A 26863-nucleotide genomic window follows, 5' to 3' on the forward strand; every position below is an offset into this window, starting at 1 on the left:
AGATTTGACAGCGAGTGACGTGTGCCTGACGTCACAGTTTATTGCTCAGTAGTTCCTGGGTCCAATTTTATGGATCTGGATAACGCAGACTGGGCTGGAACAGGGTTAAACCTTTACAGTCCGTATAAATATGGTTGTAGGCGTGGGTGTCCTCATCAACTAGGAGCCTGGCCGGTAGAGCAGAATGCACTTTGAGTGCCTTGCTCAGTGGCGCAGGTGTCATGACCAGGATTCTAACCCACACTCTGCTGCTGAAAACAGCAGAGCTTGATCCGGTGAACTAGACCGCTCGAACACGATTGGTTTACGTTTTGCTAAACCCTGCTCACCGTAATACGGTTAGCAGGGTTTACGTTTTACTATTACGGTGAGCAGGGTTTACGTTTTGCTATTACGGTGAGCAGGGTTTACGTTTTGCTATTACGGTGAGCAGGGTTTACGTTTTGCTATTACGGTGAGCAGGGTTTACGTTTTGCTATTACGGTGAGCAGGGTTTACGTTTTGCTATTACGGTGAGCAGGGTTTACATTTTGCTATTACGGTGAGCAGGGTTTACGTTTTGCTATTACGGTGAGCAGGGTTTACGTTTTGCTATTACGGTGAGCAGGGTTTATGAACAAGTATTTGTGACACTCCGTACGCATAAAATGCCCTCAGTGAAAATGACTCGTCACCATCGTATTTTGTATAATGTTTGAGAGACACCATCAGGAAGATGACTGCATGTACCAAACGATTCACATGGAAATAAAAAATGTCTTGCTGTCTTTCAGAACATCGAAAACTACCGGTACCAGTTTATTGTTCGTCATTACTGTAGAGTCATTGAACTAAATTACAACCTTCCGTATACACGTCGAGTATAACAAATTATGTCATTTTTAGTATAAGTTAATCATTAAACTACAGGGGGCATACAATCTTTAAACCATTTTTGAGATATGGTGGACACATCACTATGAAGCTTCGTCCATTATAGATGAAGCTCTCCCCAGCTCAAATTCTGGTAATGTGGTTGTGTAACCTACACTCAAACCAAACGGCACGTTTATATTATCGTCCAACAGATCTCAAAGGGGTTTGTATACAACCGTGCATCTAAATACTTGAACTTTGCGTAAGTCAATGCAGATGAGATTTAAGAGCTATGGCTAGATGATGACTAAAGTAAGGAAGTGATTGGGACAAGGGATGTTGCCTGAGGATTATACAATCTCTCATCAAGAAAGGCCCGGGGTATAACTTAACCCACATTGTCTTGGGTCTTCCTGTGCATCGACTTATCTCCTAAAACGGGTTCCACTATCAGTACTTTTATACACAAGAGCGCCCTCAACATTGAAGGCGAGATTAGCAATAGTGTCAAGTTTATTTTAGTATTAAATATTTGCAAAAAAGAAACTATTGGAACTTCGCATGATGGAAAACAAGGGCAAGAAAGTCCGTTGGAGAGCACAATGGAAATAGCTACCCCGTGGGCTTAAGATATGTACCTTTAGGGTAGATTAAGATCTATGTGAAGTATTCTATGTGGATTTGCGGTAATGAACAGCAGACCGCAAGCCAAACTAAATTATCTGCTGGTGTTTTGGTTTGTCTGAAATTTCACCAATCATCAATTAATCTTTTCTTTATTAATGAAATTTTAAATAGGAGATATTCGATTGGTACTAATAAAATTCGCCTAAATTGACTTCAAAATTGAGTTGGAGTTTATAGATTTTAAACAAATTGTGAACAACAATGAATGATAAAATGATGCTTCAAGGCTCGGGGTTTGTTTCACAAGTCCCTGTCTCTGCTGGCGGTAATCCGACGGTATCAGTCGTATACAATCATCACTACATCTCCCTCGAGAAAATCATAGAATAATCACCCCTTCGATGAAATTGCTTTCCATGCAATATAGACCATTTTCGTACGCAGTGGTTTTGCTTCTCCTTAAATGCTCGTTACTCCACCAATTTTCTTCTAACGTCAACCACTTAATAACGAGTTTACGAACGAACAATACAATTTCCCAATGTCTGGGCAGTCGTGTGTGGTCCCTCTTCTAAATCCAACTTCCCCACCATGTGACGGTGTGTCTGCCATTCTGATTGGCTGGAAGTTGGCTGCGTGATCATTTGGGGGTTTCCCGCGGTGATTGGGAACTTTGAAACTGTTGCGATGTTTTTCGCTGAGGATGAAACACACCGCCATGGAGGAGTTTGTTCCTGTTGTTGTGTGGTCCGCCGCGACACTTCTCATGGGGTGGCTAATGTATCTGATTGGCGGTTACAGTGTGCGAATTCGGAAGCCCATAGTCTGTTTAGCGTTTGCCGTCGATTGGAAAACGGCGGGAGGAATATTGGCGGGATATGACCCAGATAACCGTCTGGTCTTTGGAGTTTTGTCAATTATTATTGGCCGCAAATGTCTGCCAGTCACTATACAATTGTTTGTTAAAGTTTCAGTTTTTGACTTTTTTTTTTAGAGAGATGTTTACGCTATTCGTAATCTTGTTTTAGTTTAAAGACGCAGCAAAGGGACTATACGTGAACACATTGCTTCTTTCGATTAATTGCAATTAATTTGTACACTTCTTTTCGGTGTTGTTTAAGCCCAATCATGTTCGCTGTTCTAAAACACGGCATTGAAGTAAGCTTTACTCTTTACAATGCCCATCTCTAAATCAAACATTATTTTATGAAGTGTTGTCCTTCATCATTTTCCTTTCGTCTTTTCCTTGCATGTATCTAAAGCAGAGAACTAAGGTATAAGTCAATAAATGTACAGAAAATAGTGTGAACGAAAATATTTTCTAGCCAGACATGATTATTATTAACGGTAAAAATAAAACCGGACCACTCTGCACATAGTCTTGAAATCAAGTCGGTAATTGTTAAGCGCGGTGTAGCTACGGGGACGGTACACTCATCCTCGATCCCAGTATGCAGGGGCGTCAATCCGTCTTGAAAGGTGGGGGAAATAACATTTACGGCGTGGGGTCCGGGCCCGCTTTAGCCCGTAGAAGCTCTCTGGTGCAATCTAGTGAATCTGTGGGGTGATGTCCCCCCCCCCTCTCAGATGTCGGAATTTAATGCCTATTTCAAGCTATGATGCACCTATTCTTGCTATCATGGTTATTGTACCTAAAAAGCAACTCAATTATAGCTTTGTTATATCCATATTGTTTCTGCATTCTAATGCTCAGACGGCGTTTCATCACTATCATCACCAGACCTAAGACACAAGCTTTATGGGGCAAATCTGTCAGAATGGAACAGAACATCTGTAAAATTAATGTGAGCAGCAGTAGAACCTTTTGGGTTGACAGCATCTTCAAGTGCGGATCTATGAACCAAGTTCAAGGGGGAAAATCTGTCGAAGAGTGAGCTCACGAGTGCCAAACCTTTACGGCATGGGTCCGGGCCCGTATAAAGAGCCCGGGAAATTTTTGCATTCTAGGTGCTGTGTGGTGCAATCTTAGGCCAATAAGAGACATACAGAACGGACAGAACATCTGTAAAATGTGAGCAGCAGTAGAACCTTTTGGGTTGACAGCATCTTCAAGTGCGGATCTATGAACCAAGTTTAAGGGGGAAAATCTGTCGAAGAGTGAGTTCATGAGTGCCAAACCTTTACGGCATGGGTCCGGGCCCGCTTAAGGGCCCGGGAAAATTTTGCATTCTAGATGCTCTGTGGTGCAATCTTATAGGCCAATAAGAGGCATACAGAACGGAACAGAACATCTGTAAAATGTGAGCAGCAGTAGAACCTTTTGGGTTGACAGCATCTTCGAGTGCGGATCTATGAATCAAGTTTTAGGGGGAAATACTGTCAAAGAGTGAGCACTTGAGTGTGAAACCTTTACGGCATGGGTCCGGGCCCCCGCTCAAGGGCCCGGGAATTTTTTTAGATGCTCTGTGGTGCAATCTTTAGGCCTTTTAGCGGCCAAATGGCAAACGAAACAGAACAATAAGCTGTGTGAATATTGTGTTCCAGTGCTCCACAGTTCCACAGTGCAAAACACGATTTTCATGATAAAGGTGGTCAAACGACACGGGGAACATTTGATACTGTGTCCCCCACCCTTCGAAAATGGGGTGGGGTGGGGTGGGGTACACGTCCCTTTCACTCTTTCAAGGGGGGGGGGGGGGTGCAAATCTGTCAACGATGGAGCATGCGTGTGAGAAGACTTTACGGCTCGGGGTGCGGGCCTGATTAAGGGCCCGGGAAAATTTTGCATTTTAGATGCTCTGTGATGCAATCTAGGGCCAATTTTGAGGGGGGGGGGGGGGTACTGTGTCATCCTTTTCCCACAGGATTAATGCCCGTATAGGGACACAGGGTTTCGTCTTACACAGTGCAAAATTTGGGCTTCATGATAAAGGTGGTCAAAAAGAACTTGGGCTTCATGATAAAGGTGGTCAAAAAGGTGGGGGGACATTTGATATTGTGTCCCCCCACCCTCCAAAAGGTTGGGGGGGGGGACCCACATGTCCCCCTGTCCCACCCCCCGATTGACGCCCATGCCAGTATGTGTGTGAGTCAGCTATACCTACGACCGTTGCATGAATGAATCGCACCGTGACTGTTGTATGAACGGCAGAATGTGTGCTTCTAAGGACAGCGCCTAACGACTTGTCGTCAAGTCTACTCCGCACACAGAAAACGCCTCTCTACAAAATGGACTTCTAACCATCGTATACTTCCTTGGTAAAATATTTGAAAGACACCATCTGGAAGACAACTCGACCAACGATTCACACTCCTGGAAACTCTAGTAAAAATGTCTCGGTGTCTTTCAGAAACCCGGAAACTAACAACTTGATGTTCCTCAATAACTTATTGTTCGTCATGAAAAGGGTCATTGAAATTACAACAGTAGGCTACAATATTTTGCCCTTGGCAAAAGTATGATTTTTTTAACGACAACCAGGGCTGACCTACACATGTAAACATCGTAAATATTTCTGCTAAGCAACTATTTTTGCTAAGAAAAAATGAGTGGGGCACCAGTCGCAACAATGTAAACATTCGGCTGGTAATCCATTTCTACTAAGCAACTATTTGACTGTGCTTAGCAAGCTTTTGTGCTTACATGCTTTGTGAACTTTTGTCAAAGAGGGAACTTATTATATCCTAAAAGGATGTGTGTTCAGAGTTGTGTATGTGATTCTGAGGTATACACATTCAAACCGGGGACCTTTAACAAAAGAGGACAATAGGGTCCACGGTTCGGAAAAAGGTCCACAGTTGGAAAACGTGTACAAAACCAATGGGAACAGTTGCAAAAGAAAGTTACACAAAAGAGGGACAATATGAGGTCCACGGTTGTTGCAGGCGTATAGAAGATACGGTGTGTGTACACTAATAGCCCCACGCAACTTCAAGAACAGGTGTGCCGCCGGTGATTCGACAAAGATTGTTCTCGATTGGTTTTGCATCCACAACCATTACATTTTTTAATCCAAACTGAAAATTCATAATAAGGGAATCAATGTGCGGTGAAGAGGTTTTCAACTAGAGGTTTAATCCCAACGAGGCCTGGTTCTTGATAATTTTACCGAGACGAAGTCGAGGCAAATTATCAAGAACCAGGCCTCGGCGGGTTTAAACCACTAGTTGAAAACCGATTCAACACACTTTGATTCCCATTCATAAATACCTTTTCGGTCAAAAACATCAACACTTTTTGGTCAAAAAGTAAAATAAATGAAAAATTATAATTGTTCAATGGTTTATTTCAACACAACACCCTTCCAGCTATGAAATGGTAAATCCCTCCGCCGCCCTCGGGTAAACAACTCCTTATAAGGGAATACTGTGCGCGTCGCGCGTATCACGTGATGTGGCACAACTGTTTCAGCCGTTGCTCTCGACCAATAGGAATGAAGAAACTGTCTTATAAGAACAGGTGCAAGGTCGCGTGTCACGCCTATGTTTCCACACTTTTTACTGGTCATAAGCAAAGGTTTAATAAACACCCACGTGACGCGCTCTCCACCAATAGGAACAGCGAAACTGTCCGAGGTATTTATGAATCACGTTTTACTGGGGTGCTCCCTTACTAAATTAAACACTCAACACTATTTGGTAACTATAGCATAATCAGTTTACTAGTGCTGTCTTCAGTCCAAATGTTATTTCGTTTCTACATGTTCTATACAAAGGGCTAACAAAAACACCAACCACAATTCCATTGAGTAATTTGCTAGGATCCTTTCAACTATTCCAACAAAGTTTGCAAACTGGCATTATCAGTTTACTAGCGCTGCCTGCAGTCCAAATATTGTTTCATTTCTCAATACTGAAGGCTACCAACCACACTCCCTTAGAGTGAGTTACTAGGGTCCTTCCGCCCTAACAAACAAAATCCAACACCATTTGGCAACTAGCATTTAGCAGTTTACTAGTGCTAGTGTTGTTTCCAGTCCAAATATCCTTTCATTTCTCGAGAGCTAACAACCACAATCAAGTTTAGTGATTTGCTAGGATCCTTTCACTATAACAAACAAAATCCAACACCATTTGTAAACTGGCATCTATCAGTTTACTAGTGCTGTCTTCAGCCTAACATCATCAAATGAAACATGGGTTTTGAAGGGTTGGGGTGATTTGGGCTAAAAGCAGTACACCTCAATCACAGAGCAGCCATGTTGTTTTTCCCATTCACATCAATGCAACCAAACCGAGGCAAGGAGGACAAATAATAATAACACCATTTATAATATAGCACCTTTTTCCAAGGTTGCATAGCGTTCAGAGATTGACAAGAAACGACAACGACAATGGAAATGAAAACAAAAACCAAGAGGAAACCAAAACCAGGCAAAGCCTGCAGCATTGAGCCAAAGAAAGAAAGTCACGTAAAAGCGCTCTCTCTATGACGAGAACGTGTTGGCTAAGCTGGGCGAGACTTACTGATTCAAAAAGTTACTGATTCAAAAACTGGTTATGTTATGGCATAGCCTATTCTTTATTCATTTGACATGACAAAAAGAATGGCAGTTGGTAACAATGTCTTTACCACTAGAAATATAAAAGCACACATTCTAGATAAATTAAAATAAAATTTGAAGAAACGTAAAGATTAACGTAAATAATCAAATGGAGAGTCAAACGCAACAGTTTTCAAATTTGATATCTTTTATGAAAAATAAACAAGATGTCACAGATTTTAAACCAAATCACGCTATGAAATTAAATAAAAATTTTGGCAAGTTTGAACATACAACAAAGCAAAATCAAAGACAAGCAATTTATAATTGACCCAAATATTATATATTTTTCTGACATGTATAATGAACACAAAAGGTCGAAGGTGACTGAAATTGCCTGGTTTACTTTTCAATATAAGAATACACTTATAAATCTGCCCCTCATTACTTTATATATTAATCCAACATTAAAACTCATGTCTTGGTTAACAATATTTACATCTTTAAAAGAAACAAATGGTTTTAAATTTATTAACGCCCCATTTCCCACCATTTACCTGCCATCAAACACTACTCTGAAAGTATTGTTCCAAAATAATTTCTTAACACTTTATACAAACTCAGATTGTCTTTTTGAAGACCCACAAATCATAAACACTTCTTAAAGAAGGCAAATGACTGAAATAAACTTGAACTAATGTCACGAATCCGCTTACCGCTGATTTCTGCGCTTACTGTCTCCACCAGGGTTAGTATCATTATCTCACAAGCTGTGTAAGCTCAGAATGGTATGTAAAGTGCTATTCACACGACAGCAATTTAACTGGGGTCCCTTGCTTAATTTTAGCATGGTTGTAAAATGTAGCAATGCTCGACAACATTTTGCAAGAGAACTTGGACAGTAGAAAAAAATTGTTGTCCTTTCACACGAGGTACAAATTTCATAACCATGCTACAATTTAGCGAGGGACCCTTGCTAAATTGCTCTCGTGTAAAAGGGGCTTAATAACACACCAAAATTCCTTGCTAATATGTGAAATACACCTACGCTAAACGTGAGTTTTTCTGCCACCATAAGTGCAGAGTAACAGGGCTAGCAGAGTCATGACAATCAGCCAAGATTGCAATGGTCAATCTGATGGAAACCAAAATTACCCCAAAAACTAATGCACATTATATATTTGAAACAATATTTACACTCTGTTATTAATTACAATAAATTCTCGTTAAATAAAGTGAAAACTTTCTCAGGGAAGAACTTATCCCTTAACTTAACACAATGGGAGACCTAAAGACACTAGGTGGCAGCAGACACACTTGCAGAAGGAAGCCAAACAAACAAGCTGTCCATCTTTAATTTCAATGTGCCGTATTTTTTACTGTGAGGGCGCTCTCAAACATATCTGTATCGCTTATGGGGTATATTCATTCAAACCCAAAACAGTTTTTAAAGACTGGAACACATTGCCATCACAGACATTCAAATCCATCACAGATAATACGACCTTTAAAGAAGCCATTGTTATCCACCTCTAAAGCCAATTGAAACTACGGCACAACAAAAGTGACAGAATACATATTAAATCTGTGCAGGACGAGTCGCGAATACCCCCTGAAGTTAAAAAAAAATATTAAGAGCACCCTCATCTTTAACAAAGAGCATTCCTGACAACTGCTACCTCAGCTAGTTTCTAAAAGTCCCCAAGTTTAAGTTCCATCAAGCTATGGATCATGGTAGCAAAAACTGCTTAGCACTTACAGAAACACTAACAACATAACAAAAACATGTTAGGAAACAAAATATAATGATAAGGTTTGCCTCTATGGAAGTTTCTGTGTGAAAGGTTTGCAACCATCTACCTTAAAAATATTGGTCAACAATTTAAAATATATTTTTTTAAAGTTTTCAGAGGTGCAAGTGAGCAATGGAGTGGAATGTGAATAGCACAATTTGGACGACAGAGGGCGCTGTACTTCCAAACAAAATTACTAGATGGACAGCCTCATTTATTTTTTATAAAGAACTCTTAACTTGGTGCAGCCACTATTGCTTTTTTTTGTGTGTCAATATCATCATTGTTTTTTGTGTGCAAACTGTGTTTCTTATGCTTATCTGAATTTGTTGTATTATGTATTATTATGAATTTGTAGCACCCTTTGGCATTTGAAAACTGTTTAATTAGGATTTTTTTCTTGATCCATGCAATGGGTAGATGCTTTGTGGTACATGTATCTTTCTGGCAAGACTATCATCAGCAAATACCCATAAAATGTACTTCCTAAATGCAATATCAAAACCCTAATGGAAACAAATTGGAATGTTTCCTGCACCCATCCTGAGTACAGGGTGTACTGGGTGTTTACTGGGCGTTTACTGGGCGTTTACTGGGCGTTCACTGGGTGTTCACTAGTTGTTTACTGGGTGTTTACTGGGTGTTTACTGGGTGTTTACTGGGCGTTTACTGGGCATACCGTACCTCATTGTACTTGTTGTATAAGCTCAGAGCCCATTAAGGCGCAACCTCTATCTCTCCATCTGTCGTAACGCTATCTTGGAAGGCGATTGTAGCAATGGAAAAGTTTTGCTACTTTACTGTTGGCAACCCACTGGTTATTTCTTGGGTACAGACCCTGTGGGTACTGGGCGTATTCTACCTCATCCACGAACTGGGTACCCATTGAGGCTCTACTTCTAGCTTTCTAGCGATACTTATCAGCTCATTATATGATCTTGGAAGTTGGTCGTTGACGATGACTGCGTCAAAGTAGTTCTTGTAGTTGGACTCAATGCGCATGCCTATTTGAATCATGTCAACCATTTCCTCTTCCTGAAAGAGACAAAATACAGAAGTTTTAATGATTCTGCGAGTCTTTCGGGGACACTAGGTGGCAGCAGACTTAGCAGGTAAATCCATTGTTCTCAGATAATAAATAAAAACAATAATAAAACACATTTAAATAGCGCCAAATCCATTAAAAACGCTCCCAGGAGCGTTACAACAAGATACTTTATGACACACCTCTAAAATAACTTGCCGCAAAAATAAAATGCATTTTCAACTCCGGGAAGAAGTTTGTGAAAGCAGTACATTGTTTCAGTCTAAATACTCACGCTGAACAGTCTGTTGGCATTCTTGTCCATGCCTAGCTTGGGTTTCTGCACCTGCCTCGTCTCTCTAAGGACATCGAGGGGTGGTGGTTTGACGTAGATCACAAACGGCTTCAAACCGCTCTCACGAAGAACCTTCAGGGCCTAGAGGATGGGTTATGAAGATAAGGTTTGGTTTTATAGGCACTGGACACTATTGCTAATTATTACTCCAAATAATTGTTAAAATAATAATGAGCAATGAAGCGCTGTTGACAGTATAAAACATTTTGAGAAACGGCTCCCTCTAAAGTAACATAGTTTTTTTGAGAGAAGTTATTACATATTTTAATTGAACTTGAGACAGCCTGTGCAACATTAATATGCACTTCTTGGCTAGACCAATCACAAGAACCATCTCTGCTCTCATCACAGGTACCCATTTACCCCTGGGTGGAGAGAAGCAATTGTAGATAAGTGTCTTGCTCAGGGACACTAGTGTCACGACTGGGATTCGAACCCACACTCTGCTGAACAGAAGCACCTGAGCTTGAGTTGGGTGCTCTTATCCACTCGGCCATGACACCCTTCTGTTTGACATCCTCTTAATGAAAGTGCATGATTTCAGACTAATCCTAAGCCTAAGCCTTAGCCTGGCCTAACCCTGAGCCAGAACTGAAGACATTGTTTCAAAAAGACCTGGGCCCAATTTCGTGGCTCTACTAACCGCAAGCAGAGAATCAGCGCTTACGGAAGCAGGGAATTCCGCACTCACATCAAGCATATTTTACAGGTTGGCTTGTGTGCGTGCGTGCGCCACGTCACTAGGCATTCTGCGCTTACACAGCTAGTGTGGAAATTTCACGCTTACACGTAACCGGGGAATGGTGATCGTCAGTGCATAAGTCGACAGTAAGCAGAGCCATGAGATTGGCCCCTGACCATCCCTGATTATCGGGTAGCGTGACCGAGCGGATAAGAACACCGATGCAAACTCTGGTGTTTGTGTTCAGCAGAGGGTGGGTTCGAATCCTGGTCGTGACAATTGTGTCCCTGAGCAAGACACTTTACTGCAATTGCTTCTCTCCACCCACGGGTAAATGAGTACCTGTGAGGGCAAAGATAGTTCTTGCAGTTGATTTAGCTTAGTGAGCAACAACAAATGTACATATTTGGCGGCACAGGCTGTATACTCTCCAGGGTGCTGCAATGGTTTAAGGAATGAAAAGGCCCAGTGACCAGGGTAATAATGTTGGAAGCGCTTGAGTCATGGCGTATGAAGGGCTATATAAAACCAAATATTATTATTATAGTTTACCTGTGGGTGTACGTTGACTATACAGAGTTTACCAGCTTTGGATACCCTCTTGATGGTCTCGATGCTGGTGCCGTACAGATTGCCTTTGTATTCTCCATACTCCAGGAATTGGTTTCCTGTTATGGCCTCCTCCATTAGGGACCTCTCAATGTAGTAATACTCCTTACCATCTTCCTCTGCCCATTTCTTGGGTCTTGAGGTATCTGTCAATAAACAAATATCATCATCAAGAAAGGATCAGTAAACATTTTATTTGATAGACCCCTAAAACATGGTTTCACTTAAAGGAACTGGACACTATTGGTAATTACTCAAAATACAGTAGTGCTATCATTAAAACTTACTAGTTAACTACCAATAGAGATCTGTTGATCATGTTGATAGTATAAAACATTGTGAGAAACGGCTTACTCTGAAGTAACATAGTCTTTGAGAAAGAAGTAATTTTCCACTAAAATATTTGAACTTGATTTCGACACCTCAGAATTAGATTTTAAGGTCTCGAAATTAAGCATCTGGAAGCACACATTCTCGTGTGACAAGGGTGTTTTTTCTTTTATTATTATCTGGCAACTTCGACGACCGATTGAGTTCAAATTGTCACAGGTTTGTTATTTTGTGCATATTACCAATTTGGACAATTACCAATAGTGTCCAGTGTCTTTAAGTCTACAATCTTGTGAATAAAGCCTATGTGTTTTACTTACGAGGAATGGCTGCTTGATAATGTTCAGGGTTGGTTGCGATTACTCTTCTCTTGAGTTCATTTCTACCCACTCCTGGGGCTCCTGAAAACATCAAGTATAATCAAATATTACTATTAATCACAGAAAAGCCAATCAATAAAAACTTTCTACTCTACCTATCAACAATTTTCTTTTAGCAGAGAAATTCAGGAGAGGAATTTACGGTTAGGCCTGATATAACTGTAAGCGAACATTTATTATTAAACATGGTACTTCAACCAATCAAGAAAAAACTTTTAATCTACCTGTCAACAATTTTCTTTTGGCAGGGAAATTCAGGAGAGACATTTACTGAAACTTACTGTGATAGGCCTGATACTATTTTAAATGAAAATTTATTATTTAACATACCTTAACCAATCAAGAAAAAACTTTTACTCTACCTATCAACAATTTTCTTTTAGCAGAGAAATTCAGGAGAGAAATTTACTGAAATTTACTGTGATAGGCCCGATACTACTTTTAAATGACAATTTATTCTTTAACATACCTTAACCAATCAAGAAAAAACTTTTACTCTACCTATCAACAATTTTCTTTTAGCAGAGAAATTCAGGAGAGAAATTTACTGAAGCTTACTGTGATAGGCCTGATACTACTGTTGGTAACCATTTATTATTTAACATGAATCTATGTTAAGTCTGTCCAAATTCTCATGATTTAAAATAACTGATCATCTAATATTAATATAATAATATCAAAGTCTTATATAGCGTATCTACCAAACAAGGTACTCAAGCCGGTGAGCACAGAAACATATAAATGCACAAATAAATAAATAACACAGTTACCCGGTACATGTATGTCAAATCAGAATTAGAGTACAACACTTAAATCAAATCAAATCTCAACAGGTTACATTTTGAGACAACCTTAGCATGAATCTAAAATTATCAAAACAAAAAACAGCAAACATTCATTTCAAAAGGCAGACAATAAAATAATGAACATTTTAAATTATGACAATCAGATGCATGTACAATTGAAATCAATATAATTCATTTCAAATCAGTTCACATAAATTTAAGTTTGATTGACCCACAAACACATGACAGTCCTCCAAGGACTGCGTTTAAAAATGACAGTATTATTGTCATAAAAATTACTATTCCACCTCAACAACAAAAAGAACAAAAAATACATTAGATTACAAGGCAAAATGAAGAGCTATAACACCAAGGGAGATACAACAAAGCAAAATGAATTACAGGCCCAGCCCTTAAACAGGCAGAACAGCAAAATACAAGAAATATGATGACACCAGGGCAGCTAGAATAATGAACAATGAGTGTATGAGGGGAGCAATCAAGTACAAGAAATTAATCTGGGGAAGGACTCAAGAAAAACACAAAACAAAGGACTAAATAATACAACACATGTACATTATGTGGGTAAGGGACAACATAACTAAAGTAAAGCCCCTTTCACATGAGAGAAATTTAGCAAGGGTCCTTTGCTAAATTGTAGCACGGTTGTAACATTTTAACAAAATGTACCTCGGTGAAAGGACAACAATTTGTTCTACTGTTCTCTTTCAAAAAACGTGTCAATATTGCTACATTTTACAACCATGCTAAAATTAAGCGAGGGACCCCAGTTAAATTGCTGTCGTGTGAATGGCACTTAAATCACTGTTGCTCAGAAGCATGCTGTCCCACACACGGTAAAGCAGGAAAACTGGAAGAGAAAAACACATATGACAATGAGAACAGCAAAGCTGCCACGACGGGCTGCCGATTGCCAGATACAGCCAATGACTGACAGATAAAAACAATCATTTGATCAACTGATGGTCAAAGGGATGGGGACATTGACAAGTATGAAGTGATGGCCATTCAGGTTTCAAAATTACAGAAAAATTACTGCCAATTATATATTTATAACAATCTTACTTGGGCTTGTACGAACCTAAACAACTCAACTAAAAGACTGAAAGTTAAAACAAAAAACGTTAACATTTCCAGTGGATGCGGACGGCCCAGACGGACATGCTTACAAAAAATGAGGGAGGAGGAGAGATCGAGGGACACCGAGACGAACCCATTTGACACTCACCTACGAGAACTATCGGTCTAGGATTCTCTCTGGCAAGATATGGAATGACTTCTTCGTATGTCAAGATTTCATGCTGGGCAAAATCTAATCATCAAGGAAATAAAAGAATAAGTATTAGTGATCATACTAAATTTGTACTCAATTCAAATCAATTACACATTTATTTCCATACTTCCAGGAAAAATATCAACAATTAAATGTACAATGGAGTAAAGCAAAATATCATTTAGTAACAGTAAACATAAATGTAATAAATCGTGTATGGGGCTGTTTTGAATATGGGGCTATTTTGCTATTTACCAAGCGTGCACGCAAGTAATCAATCACATGATCAAAGCGCATGACAAGTAGAATAACGCTCGGGCAGATGTGCATTAACCATTGTAGGATCGGTCAGCCCGTGTGCTATTCTACTCTTCATGCGCTTTACGATCGTGGTACTGTTTTGTACACACGCACGAACATTGGTCTAGCAACATCCAACAGATGAACAAACTTATCATTGGTGCTTTTATTTCACAGTCGTCATTTTCCTTTGCTCCACAAAAAACTGAATGCATGAAATATATATACCAATTCAGGCACGCAAGTGCTGGGCGCCGCGCGCCACTGCTGCGGTAAACTTGTGCCTAATTTTTTGCACAAAGACACGAGAAAATCGTTTCCCTTTTCACTTTTTATGGAAATTTAATGTCTTCCTCGACAATCTATGTGATTTCTCTGACATGGCTGCATGATATGACGATTAACTATGTTCTTGATATTTAAAAAAAAATTAAGGACAGAGGAACATACTGAAATTCTGACAAAATCTCATTTTATCAATATAAACCACAAGGGAAACTGACTGGGTAAATTTTGTGGTTGAAGAATTGACTAGAGTGGGATTCGAACCAACGACCTCCGGCACGTTAATCCGGAGGTCATTGGTTCGAATCCCACTCTAGTCAATTCTTTTTTCAACCCCAAAATCAAAATCTCATTTTAGTGACTATTTTATACAGTGTCCGCGTCTTTTTCCCTAAGACAAGCATCATTTTCAAGGTGAATCGGTTTTTATTTAGTTGCAAAATTTGTGGTCAGTGATCTACATTAGTATATCATAATGTCCTGGTAAGGAAATTGTGATAGTCGTTGAGGAAGACAATTAATTTCCATAAAGGGTGAAAAGAAACATGATTTCCTCATGTCTCTGTGCACAAAACTAGGCACAATGTTACCTCAGCAATGGCCGCGGTGCTCAACACTTGCGTGCCCGGTTCGCACCTGAATTGGTGTATAGACATGGTTTATTTCAGGTGACTAGTCGATATTGGAAGTTGAAAAACTAGATCCCTCGGCTTCTTCTCAGGAACTAGGTTGCCAACTTCCAATACCTAGGGGAGCTCATATCGACTAGTCACCCAAAATAAACCATGTTTATTTGTACATTGCAAGATACATATGTACATGTTGTAGCTCACTTGGTGAAGCACCGACACGTAAATCCGGAGGTCACATCCTGTTCAAGAATATTTTTGTCCCCCAGAACTGCAAAACGCAAGTCTTACCTTCACACTTCTTTGCTTGATACATAATCTTCTTCATCTTCCTCTTACTTCCTCGCAGACCTCCGCTCCGAGTGGAAATTCTCAGGGCTGTACACAAAAATATAACATTCTTATTTGAAAGTTCCACGTTCTATACGGACTTGACTGGTTATGTATGTTTGAAACCCGTCTCACTGAGACAAAAGAGATTTGTGTGACTTGTTTTACTCATTTCTCAAAACTACAGCACTTCAGTAAGTAATATTTTCAGGGAAGCTTTCTACTATCATTATCTTCAACTGTGTGGGTTTTATGTAAATCTGTGGACAATGTGGTTTGTGTCCTACAAAAAGTACCCAGCCGTCGATTTCACCAAACTCTTCATAACTTTTTAGGATTAATCTTAGGACTTAGGAGGGTTCAGTTCCGTATCCTAATACATGGGACACATTCAACCCATCCTAAGTTAGGATGGGTTGCTCGTCCTAACTTGAGTTAAGATTCATCCTAGAGTTTCGTGAAATCAGCTGCAGACCCTTTAAAGAGGACATGGTCTTAGCATGTGGTGAAAACAAGGGGCCATTTTCTTGGGCTTGCCCTGTGCTTTGTACTGTACACATTGAAAACAGCGAGTCCTTTACTTACAAGATCTCTGTAACGCTTGCTCTACTGAGTGGGTGCTGATTAATGTAGTGGGACACTTGTTAAGCGCCATACGCCTGGGAAATAAAACACAAAATGGGGTTATTCAAAACACACAATGGGATACATCATGGCCTGATTCAAACAATCTTTCAAATTTTTGTTTTAAAATAATTTAATAACTATAATGCTTAATATTAACTACATGTAGTTCTTATATCATATATATCTGTAACAATAATCGTATCAATGCGCTTTACATTAGTGCCCTGGTCATTTGGCCAATACTATCCCTTTAATCTTTCTCAGCATCCCGGGGACTATTTCAAAGGTCTTTTCAAACACAATATACCCTCGCTGGTACCTACATGTATTTATACCCCTGGGAGAATAATAGAAATTATAGTAAAGTACATCTTGCTCAAGGTCACAAGTGTCATTAGTGGGATTCGAACCCACACACCAATGACTTAACCACCTGGGCCCAATTTCATGGCTCTGCTTACTGTAAGCAAGGAATCAGCGCTTACTGTAAGCAAGGAATCAGCGCTTACTGTAAGCAAGGAATCAGCGCTTACGGAAGCAGGGAATTCTGTGCTAATGGCGAGCGTATTTCACGGGTTAGCGGCGAGTTTGGGCTTCTGCGCGTGCGTACTCCACATTTCTAGGCATTATACGCTTTCAAGGCTAGCGCAGAAAATCGGCGCTTGCGCATAAGCGGGGAATCGTGATTGTGTAAGCAGAGCCATTCTGCGGTAAGCAGAGCCATGAAATTGGGTTCAGATTCAGAAGTCGATGCTCTAAACTACTAGGGTCTGACACTCTCCTTAAAATTAGATGACCCTTACCTTTCTTGGAGGAGACGGCTTGGGATGAGGCCCGCTCGAGGGCCCCTCTCTCCTTCCCGTCTTGCCTGCCACCACATGGGATCGTCTTGATTCACAATGTGTAGAACATCCCCCTTCTTAAAGGAAAGCCCCGCCTCCGGACACGGGATGGAGTTATCATTGTATGGGTTGTAGTCAAAGTATGTCTTTACACGAACCTTATATAAATGCAAAGGTTGAAACAAACTTTTTTTAATGAGTGTCCACAGGATCAAAGGGTTTGTTGCTCAAAATGTTTACTGGCCAAGATTGCTCCAACAAGACCATGGGTTGATTTCACAAAGAGTTAGGACTAGCCCTAACTTAGGACTAGTCCTAGGAGATATTCAAAACTTATGACTAGTCCTGTACTCATCTTAACTGGAGATCAGACCAGTCTTAAATCTTTGTGAAATCCACCCTGAACAGTTCAACATGCATACTGTTTTTATTTGAACGAGGACAGTTTGTCCAGTACACATGCCCACACTAAAAAATACTGGCATTGTGCCTGTGGTTCGACCAGAGTAAAATGTGAATCCTGCCCCTGGAATGGGGTCTGCAGGTCCCAATTTGCAGTGTGACATCAGGCTTAAAATCAATCTTAGCCCCTTGAGAATTCGGCCCCTGTGGGTATACAAGGGGGTCTGTCTATACATGTAATACAAGAACAATACTTTGCAGAGAGACTTCAGTTTAAAGAAACACACCGGACCTGTTGGTCTATAAAATGCGTTTGAACCGTTTGTTATAAAATGCATATGGTTGGAAAGATTTTGTAAAAGTAGACTGGTAGAATACAAAAAATGATCCACACAAGTTTGCCTCAAAATTGCGTGGTTTTCCCTACTTTGCGAACTAACACGGTCGACCATTTATGGTGTCAAAAATTTGACTCCCATAAATGGCCGACCGTGTTAGTCGATGTAGTAAAAGGAAAACCGTGCAATTTCTAGGCATGTCATGTGGATCATTGTAGTCTACCTTTACAACATCTTTCTACCCATATGCATTTTATAACAAACGGTTACAAATGCTTTTCAAAGAACAACTCGAACGATCCAAGATAACATGTTCCTTTAACATTAGGCATTTAGAATAAAATGAAATAATAACTCACTTGCTGAAATGCCAAGGCAAGAGCAGGAATGCATGCGATGGAAAAAAATAAAAACAAAACAAATTAAACAAATGAGGAGAGTTAATAAATCTTAAAGTACTGGACACTTTATTGGTAATTACTCAAAATAATTGTTAGCATAAAAACCTACTTGGTAACGAGCAATGGGGAGCCGTTGATAAAATAAAACATTGTGAGAAAAGGCCTCCTCTGAAGTAATGTAGTTTTTCAGGAAGAATGAATTTCTCACTAAAAATATTTGAATTGAAATCAAGACCTCAGCTTAAGTCTTGAATTCAAGGCATCTGAAAGCATACACCTTGTGCGAAAAGGGTGTTTTTTCTTCCATTATTATCTCGGAACTTCAATGACCAATTGAGTTCAATTTTTCACAGATTTGTTTTTTTAATCACCAAGTGAGAAGACTGGTCTTTGACAATTACCAAAGGTGTCCAGTGTCTTTAATGAAGCATGCAAATATGAGACATTTTAAAATGATAGACAATGCAAGACTTTTGAACGCTAGGTGGAAGCAGACGTCCAGGTAAATTTCCATTATTTTGTAGTTCTGAGCAAAGTTATAGAGAACAATGGATTTATTTTTATTTTTATGGAAGTCGCCAGGCACACAAGGCCTGAAGGCCACTTCAAGGTGTGGGCTACAATTGTTTTGTTTCCAGAGGCTGTTGCCACCTACTCCTACATGTAGGGCTGAAACAGGGTTACCCCCTTTACAGTCCATATGGATGTAGGCTTGGGTATCATCAATCCAAAGCCTGGCTGGTAGAGCAGAAAGCACTACCTCAACAATTTTACATACATGTAGCAAGTGTCACGACCGAGATTCGAACCGACACTCTGCTGATCAAACACCAGAGCTTGAATCCGGTGCTCTTAACCGCTTGTCCATGACATGCCACATTTACCAAGAAAGTCTGCTGTCAGGCTTATGGCTCATCTTGAGCATGCACTACGATACTTCAGAATGCTCACTGTGGTGGGTGGTGGTGGGGGAAACCGTCAACTACAGATTCATGTCAATAACAAAATGAAACTTTGACATTCAGCACAAACTGCATACTGTGTTCTGTGTTAAAATTTATCTCACAGAAACAATACACTGTTTCCTATCATCACTGACATCGTTGAACAACACATACATACTAGCTTTCTGCAAAAATTGAGCCAACAAATAAACAAAACCGTCACAAAATTATAAGCAGTTATCATTTGACAAACACAAAGTGTGCCAGTGTATGGTGTCATAAGTAAAAGACATTCCACAATGCATACATAAATTGTACATGTACATTCATGCCAGTCTCATCAAGTTCCAACGTTGTGCATTATTTCTTTACCTGTTTTGGAATGATCTCACATTTCTACACAGGAACAAATTTATATAAAAAAAGCCAGGCTGGTTATTTACTCATTAGTCAGTTAGTAATTAATGACAATTAAAAATACTGTGTCTACCTATTAAGCTGGTGCAGAGTGCTCTGGTGATTATGAAAGGAATGATTCAAAACATGCATTATATAATTTTCATTATTAAAACTGGAAAATCACATCTGAAGCAAATATTCATTTAAGACGTGTTCATATATGTATTTGTACTCTTCTAAAGTGTCCCGAAATGCAAAAATACAATTGCTTTAACAGAGAAAAGTTCGTTCTAGTTTCATCAGGTGAGGGGTTGGGTAGTGGTGGGGGGGGGGGGGGGGGATCGAATCTTGCTTGAAAGGAATTTCCAAATGTATGACAATGAGCATACCAGCAGATGAATGGTACCAGTTTTGTAATGGATTGGCAGATCGGTGCATGGGGTCTTTTTCGAACCTTGTCTTTGGCTCCACGTTTGGTCTGCTGATGTTTGAACCACCGCTTGCAAAATACAGGCTGCTCCAACAGTGACGGCCTGTTTATACTCACTGCGTTTTCACCGCGTACACATCCCGCAAGCACCAGCCGAAGATTGAGCCAAAGCCAAGGTTTGAGAAAGGCCCCTGGCGTCCTTCATAAGCCTTAAAGTGAAAGGCCAAGCCCGATACGGCAACTTCGGCTACAGCTCTGATGGCTAGATCAGCACGTCTGACTATTCTACACCACTGGCAGATGCGCTGATCTAGCCATAGCTTCAGTCAAAGGCACTGTTTCAGACACGGCCCAAGAGTCAGATGTTCAGGGCTACCAAGCAGCCTTTTGACCTTCACAAGGGGAGGTCACCAGCCCAGTGGAACTATAAAGGTCAATTGAAGATTGCGAATGGACTAAGACTTCTTTATAGTTGTCGTTTTCTTACCTGACTCTCTAAGGCATTTCTGGTCTCTACCTCGGCCGGCACCAGCTTGAAAGTAATCGTTCCATCAGATGATGACTGAATTAAGGGGTAAGAAAAATAAAACTGACACTATTAATAACTATCAAAGACAAGTCTTCACACTCAGTCATGTCAGTGTATCTAAAGCATATGCATAAAATAACAAACTTGTGAAAATTTGAGCTCAATTGGTCATCAAAGTTGCGAGATGATGAGGAAAGAAAAAACACCCTTGTCGCACGACGTTGTGTGCCCTTCAGATGTTTTATACCATCAACCTCTCCCCATTACTCGTCACCAAGTAAGGTTTGAAAGCTGCTGTACTTCCAGCCAAAATAAGTTTTTATTGCCATTAAGCTTTTTTAAATTCTTACCAGCAAGCCCACCACTTCATCAGGGTCTCTACCTCTGACGTCCACTCCATTGACTTCATGTACTACATCACCAACATGGATCAAACCTTCAAAAACAAAATATTTAGAAATGTAGAAGGATGTTTAATACAAGTAGATTTTAAAGTTTCCCACTCAGAAGCACTGAGTAAACAGTGCTTATCACACAAAATAACACAACGTCAGAGTTTACAGTACAGTTTTCAGTACAGTTAATTAACACGACTACAGAGTTTACAGTACAGTTTGCAGTGCAGTTAATTACGATCCTACAAGCTAAAATAGTAGTCCAAGTCTATTTTCTATACCATCCGCCCTGGTAATAGTTAAAAAGCAGGACAGTTCATTTCAGAACCGAGAAGTCTCCCGAACCTCTGATGATCTACTCCATGGCAGTAGAACAAAGCAAGACAGTTCTCTAAGAACAAACTCTACCTGGCAAGTAGATACACACATGGTGTTACCGCAAACCAAATATATTGATACCTCACCATGCAATGCCTCAAATCCTATATACAGAGTTTACCTGTTGAACCTTTAAAGTTAATATGAAGCCTGGTTCAAAGGAAAAGAGAAGGTGAGGTGAATTTCCTCACATCAAAAAGAGCAAACAGTGTCAAATGACTCTTTGTGTCAACAATAATTCTGCATCAAACTTTACAAAGATAGGAAATCAAAACAAGATGATTCAACACAATACACACATAGATGGAGTTTATCATACAACATTTACAATACAAAAAGTGCAATTTAAAGCCCACCATACACATACATGACACAGATATATGTAGATTGCAATTGTTTAAAAACCATTTCCACCGTAAAAAAGGTCAAACTGTCATCTTACACAAGAGAAAATCAATGATACACCTATAACTGCATAGATACAAAACAGATTGTGCTTTATGATTGTGCCTTTGTTGAAGGTCTGGTTGTCATAATCATGTAATATAGGTTCACTCTTTGATTTGCTCTGTTCTTTGAAGTTGACAACCAATTTGAACCAATGACCTCGTAATTATTTTGTCGGGCGCTCTACCAACTGAGCTATCTAGCCCTATGTTGGCGGTCTCCCTATTTAGGCAATGTCTTTGTTCGGGGGTGCAAGTCAGAAGGCAAACAGTAAACTGCCGTGTAGCCAGGGAAACACCCATATTATGATACAACCTGGGAAACGGCAGCCAGGGGATCACCTTAAAGGGATGCGCCTTTATTTTAGATATAAAAAAAAAAAAAACACTAGGGACCAGGAAAACTGACTAGGTAAACTTTAAATGATTTGGGGGTGAACAAAGAAAATTGACTAGAGTGGGATTTAAAAAAAGACGGATTAACGTACCAGCGCTCTACCAACTAAGCTATCTTGCGCTATGTAGGCTGTCTCCCTTTTAAAAGTATGAAGAAGAAAAACTCCCTTCGACTTACCACTTCTGTCAGCGGCTCCACCGTGCATTACCCGAGCAATGACTACCGATCCTAGCACATCATCCCATTTGATAGTAGCTCCCTGCAAGTATAACGACAGAGACGCAGCATGTAATAAGAAAATCCACCTCAGATTACACTCTTCTCAGAAACATAACAAGCTGGTTCTGAGAAGAACCGGGTTGGGCCAATAAGTTGGGTCTTAACAAATTTTACCTGCCAGACACCAGTGGACACTGTCTCCGAAGTCAATAGGTAAATGCAAGTCTAGGCAGTGACCAAAAAGCCCCACCAATTCAGACATGCAATTTAGAGAGTTGGGGCTGGGGGGGGGGGAGGGGATCAAGGTGTCTCTACAAATACTTTACTTCCAGCTTTAACAGAACCTTGCATCGGTTTAAAGGCACCGGACACTATTCAGCTATTGGTAATTAAAATAATTGTTAGCGTAAAAACTTACTTGGTAACCAGCAATGGAGAGCTCTTGATAGTATAACACATTGTGAGAAATGGCTCCCTCTGAAGTAACGTAGTTTTTGAGTAAAAAGTATTTTCCACTAAAATATTTGAGTTTGATTTCGAGACCTCAGATTTAGATTTTGAGGTCCCGAAATCAAGCATTTGAAAGCACACAACTTCATGTGACAAGGGTGTTTTTTGTTTTCATCATTATTTATTATCTCGAAAATCGAGGACCAATTGAGGTCAAACTTTTTCACAGGTTTGTTATTTTGTGCATACATGTTGAGATACACCAAGTGAGAAGACTGGTCTTTCGCAACTACCAAAGGTGTCCAGGGACTTTAAACACAAACCTAAGGTGAATCACTCTGAACAATGCAACGTATAGAGACAAGGCCAAAGTGAGCTCTGTTTTGCTTCTCTACCAGGGGTGGGGCTGGATGGGTTGGGGGTTGAGAGTATAATTTGCTTTCAGATAGATGAAATTCCCTCTGGCTTTTCACAAATTCTTACAGCTTCCTAAAATCCTTATAAGTTATTCTCAAAGTGTCTACAAATGATCACTTCGCTTACTGCAATGTTGATTTGCAAAACAGACTCTGGTTTGCTTTTAAGCATAGAGGATAAGGTGAGGGGGTCCAATTAATGCTCCCATAAATCATACACCTCTTTTTATCGCAGAAGGCACCCATAAACCTGTTATGGACCCTTCCCCCCAAAAAACAACAACAACAACAAAAACATAATAATATCAAGAAAAATAACAAGGAAATTTCCCAAGTATCTGTAAATGATCACTTCGCTCAACGCAAGGTTGGTTCTCAACTTGATTGTATGCAGAGGGTTATAGGAGGGGGTCCAACTAATGCAATCATAAATCATACACAACTGTTACCCATGGAGGACTCCCCCCCCCCCCCCCCTACACCTGTTGTGAACCCTTACTCCCCAAAAAAGATAGCCCAACATGACCCCAAGTATCTGAAAACGATCACTTCATTTAAATAGGCAAGGTTGCCCTGGCAAGGTTGCTTCTCTGAGTTTCATCACAGAGTGTTTGGGGAGGGGGGCATGTAACGAGCACCCATAAATCATACATCTCTTTTTCGGAGGACCCCCCTACACCTGTTGTGAACCCTGAAGTCCCCCAAAACATAACCCAAAATTTCCCCTAAGTATCTACTGGGTAGTCACTCCGCATTACGCGAGGCCGGCGCTAGTCTAGCAGTTCAGACTTGTGACTCAAGCTGCGATTTCCTGCGTGTGGGTTATACACACAAATTAAGTCAAATTGAAATGGACTAGCTTTAATCCAGATGGGATTAACATTGAGCTGGGGGCTTAATGGCAATTGATGTCTGGGAGATTTCGGTCACAAGAACATGGAAGGGTGGGCACGAGTCTCCCCCACCCTAGGTCAGGTTGAATTCATTGTCTTTATATCTTTTTTTAAATCAGACGAAACGGCACACCTTTAGTCAAACTCTACCCAATTGTGCAATTCTGTAGAACTGATGTTTCAAAGAACATTGTTTTTAAAGACACTGGACACTATTGGTAATTGTCAAAGACCAGTCTTCTCACTTTCTGTATCTAAACATATGCATAAAATAACAAACCTGTGAAAATTTGAGCTCAATCAGTTATCGAAGTTGCGGGATAATAATGAGAGAAAAAAACACCCTTGTCACACGCAGTTGTGTGCTTTCAGATGCTTGATTTCGAGACCTCAAATTCTAAATCTGAGGTCTCAAAATCAAATTTGTTGAAAATTACTTCTTTCTTAAAAACTACGTCACTTCAGAGGGAGCAGTTCCTCACAATGTTTTATACTATCAACCTCTCCCCATTGCTCGTTACCAAGTAAGTTTTTATGCTGATAATTAATTTGAGTAATTACCAATGGTGTCCACTGCCTTTAAATGCATCAAAATAAACTATGGAACTGTTTTATGTCAACTGGTCAGGCCTGTAGGCAAGGGCACCAAGCCATTTTTCTTCTTGGTAAAAGGCACCCTACCATGCCTACATGTATGAGGAAATTGTAAATTTCTACTGGAGCATTTCAAGGGCACCAAGGCAATGACCAAGGGGCACAGGGGCAATCGCCTTCATTGCCTCCGTGAAGTATCAGGCCTGACTTTGTGGAAAAACAACTCACACCTCCTCAGGGTTTGCCCTAAACCTTTTCAATGACTGGCCAGCAGGACCTAGCTTTTCGGTTAGCTTTTAATTCTACTGGTCTGTCAGCTTTTGCACTTGTCCATTAATTCATAAAATAGGATTGCTTTTCAACACCGAATTCGCCGGCCGGACCAATTGGAGAGAATTTTCACTGGTCCTCAGGTGTTTTAAAGGCAGTGGACACTATTGGTAATGACTCAAAATAATTATTAGCATAAAACCTTTCTAGGTGACGAGTGATGGGGAGAGGTTGATGGTATAGTTTTCGAGAAAAAAGTAATTTTCCACGAATTAGATTTCGAGACCTCAGATTTAGAACTTGAGGTCTCAAAATCAACCATCTAAACGTACACAACTTTGTGTGACACGGGTGTTTTTTTCTTTCATTATTATCTCGCAAGTTCGATGACCGATTGAGCTCAAATTTTCACAGGTTTGTTATTTTATACATATGTTGAGATACACCAACTGTGAAGGCTAGTCTTTGACAATTACCAATAGTGTCCACTGCCTTTAACTGGCATTAAGCCAACAGCCAACTTTAAGGGAGAAAGCTGCTCCTAACAAGTTATTTTTTAAAACTTTTATCACGACCCACACGCAACACAATTACCGCTATAAGAAATGTTATTGTTATGCACCTATGGTATTAAATGAATTTTCAGGAGCAAACAAAAAATGGAAATCAGAGTAAAAGAGGAAGAATATCGCACCTATTAATGAACAAATGAATAATATTTAGGGTTTTTTCATCAGTTTGAAAAGCAAATAATTGGTATTACCAGATGATAACATCATCGATTATTAGCAGAAGTAGCACCAGTGTACCTGGTACTTTAAAAAATCTTAAAGTTTTGAAATCAGAGTATTGAGTTGGTACCCCTGTCCCATTCCTCCTTATCAACGACAACCATCATGGCACGTCTCAAATTACCCCAGGATTACAAATTTTTCACGCACAGGTACCTAATCAAGCGAACACGATTTCTAAACCCTATATCGCTCATCGCCATACCTACACCAAAATGTGAGCAAGTCTTAGTCAGTACCCTTGGGAGAGAGTGCACTATTGACCAAGGTAATTGGTTGAGGAGTGATGTGGCAGATAATGGTTTGTGGGTAATGGTGAGGTCAGGGAACTAGCCCTGAGGAACTGCAGAAACATTTTTCTCTTCTTTTTGGAGGGACGTGGGACGTGGGAGAGGGGGGGGGGTTGCGGGACTATTGCGTGCGCACAAAGGTGAGAGTGGCAATTCCCAATGGAGCGGTATGAGTAAGCTTTTCTGAAAATAAGGTTCTAGGGGAAATATTTTGTGGAAGTTACCTTTTACGATACAATTAGTGGCTTGGCTAGCAGGCGTTTCAAATTAATTGGAATATTTAAGACCGTGTTCACTTTACAGGTACACAAATCATAATCTAATCCATACTTCAAAACAAACGACGAGGATGTTAGCAGATGTAGAGGTAAAAGACAAAAGTCACCATGACAGATTTTTGATCTGGGTGAATGATTTTTGTTACAGCCATTTAAAAAAAAAAGATGCCTTTTTCCTACGATACAACCCAACCTCCGTTTTTTATGAATTAAAACAGTCAGATTGGCTCAGGAAACATTTGACCTGCCTTTAATCCCACCTTGGCCTGTTTGGCCCAGGGCCTTGCATGTGCATTGGTTTTGTTGTACGGTTGTTGTGTGGGGTCTTCCTCCCACCTTGAAAACTGAGACTATATCTTCCATTATCTTCAGAACTACCGTTCGGGTGACATTGCAAGTCACCTTTAAGACC

General features: G+C 40.1%; 1 protein-coding gene across 4 annotated transcripts in view; it reads right to left on the reverse strand.

The window, feature by feature from the left end:
- Positions 1 to 6606: 6606 nt before the first annotated feature.
- LOC139939797 (MAGUK p55 subfamily member 7-like) overlaps positions 6607 to 26863 on the reverse strand; it is a 66943-nt gene continuing 46686 nt past the window's right edge. For 3 of the 4 annotated variants that reach the window (XM_071935912.1, XM_071935911.1, XM_071935913.1), the window contains 12 exons: positions 22428 to 22509; positions 20985 to 21070; positions 20593 to 20667; positions 19649 to 19672; positions 17153 to 17349; positions 16308 to 16381; positions 15684 to 15770; positions 14134 to 14217; positions 12040 to 12120; positions 11333 to 11535; positions 10039 to 10179; positions 6607 to 9754 (listed from right to left, as the gene is read on the reverse strand). In XM_071935912.1, coding sequence (XP_071792013.1) covers positions 9578 to 9754; positions 10039 to 10179; positions 11333 to 11535; positions 12040 to 12120; positions 14134 to 14217; positions 15684 to 15770; positions 16308 to 16381; positions 17153 to 17349; positions 19649 to 19672; positions 20593 to 20667; positions 20985 to 21070; positions 22428 to 22509 — 1311 coding nt within the window. In that variant the 3' untranslated portion in view covers positions 6607 to 9577. The remainder of the gene's footprint in view (positions 9755 to 10038; positions 10180 to 11332; positions 11536 to 12039; positions 12121 to 14133; positions 14218 to 15683; positions 15771 to 16307; positions 16382 to 17152; positions 17350 to 19648; positions 19673 to 20592; positions 20668 to 20984; positions 21071 to 22427; positions 22510 to 26863) is intronic. The other variant, XM_071935914.1, reaches the window with a different exon arrangement.

The sequence above is a fragment of the Asterias amurensis genome, chromosome 7 (assembly GCF_032118995.1).
Source record: "Asterias amurensis chromosome 7, ASM3211899v1".
Lineage (NCBI taxonomy): Eukaryota > Metazoa > Echinodermata > Asteroidea > Forcipulatida > Asteriidae > Asterias > Asterias amurensis.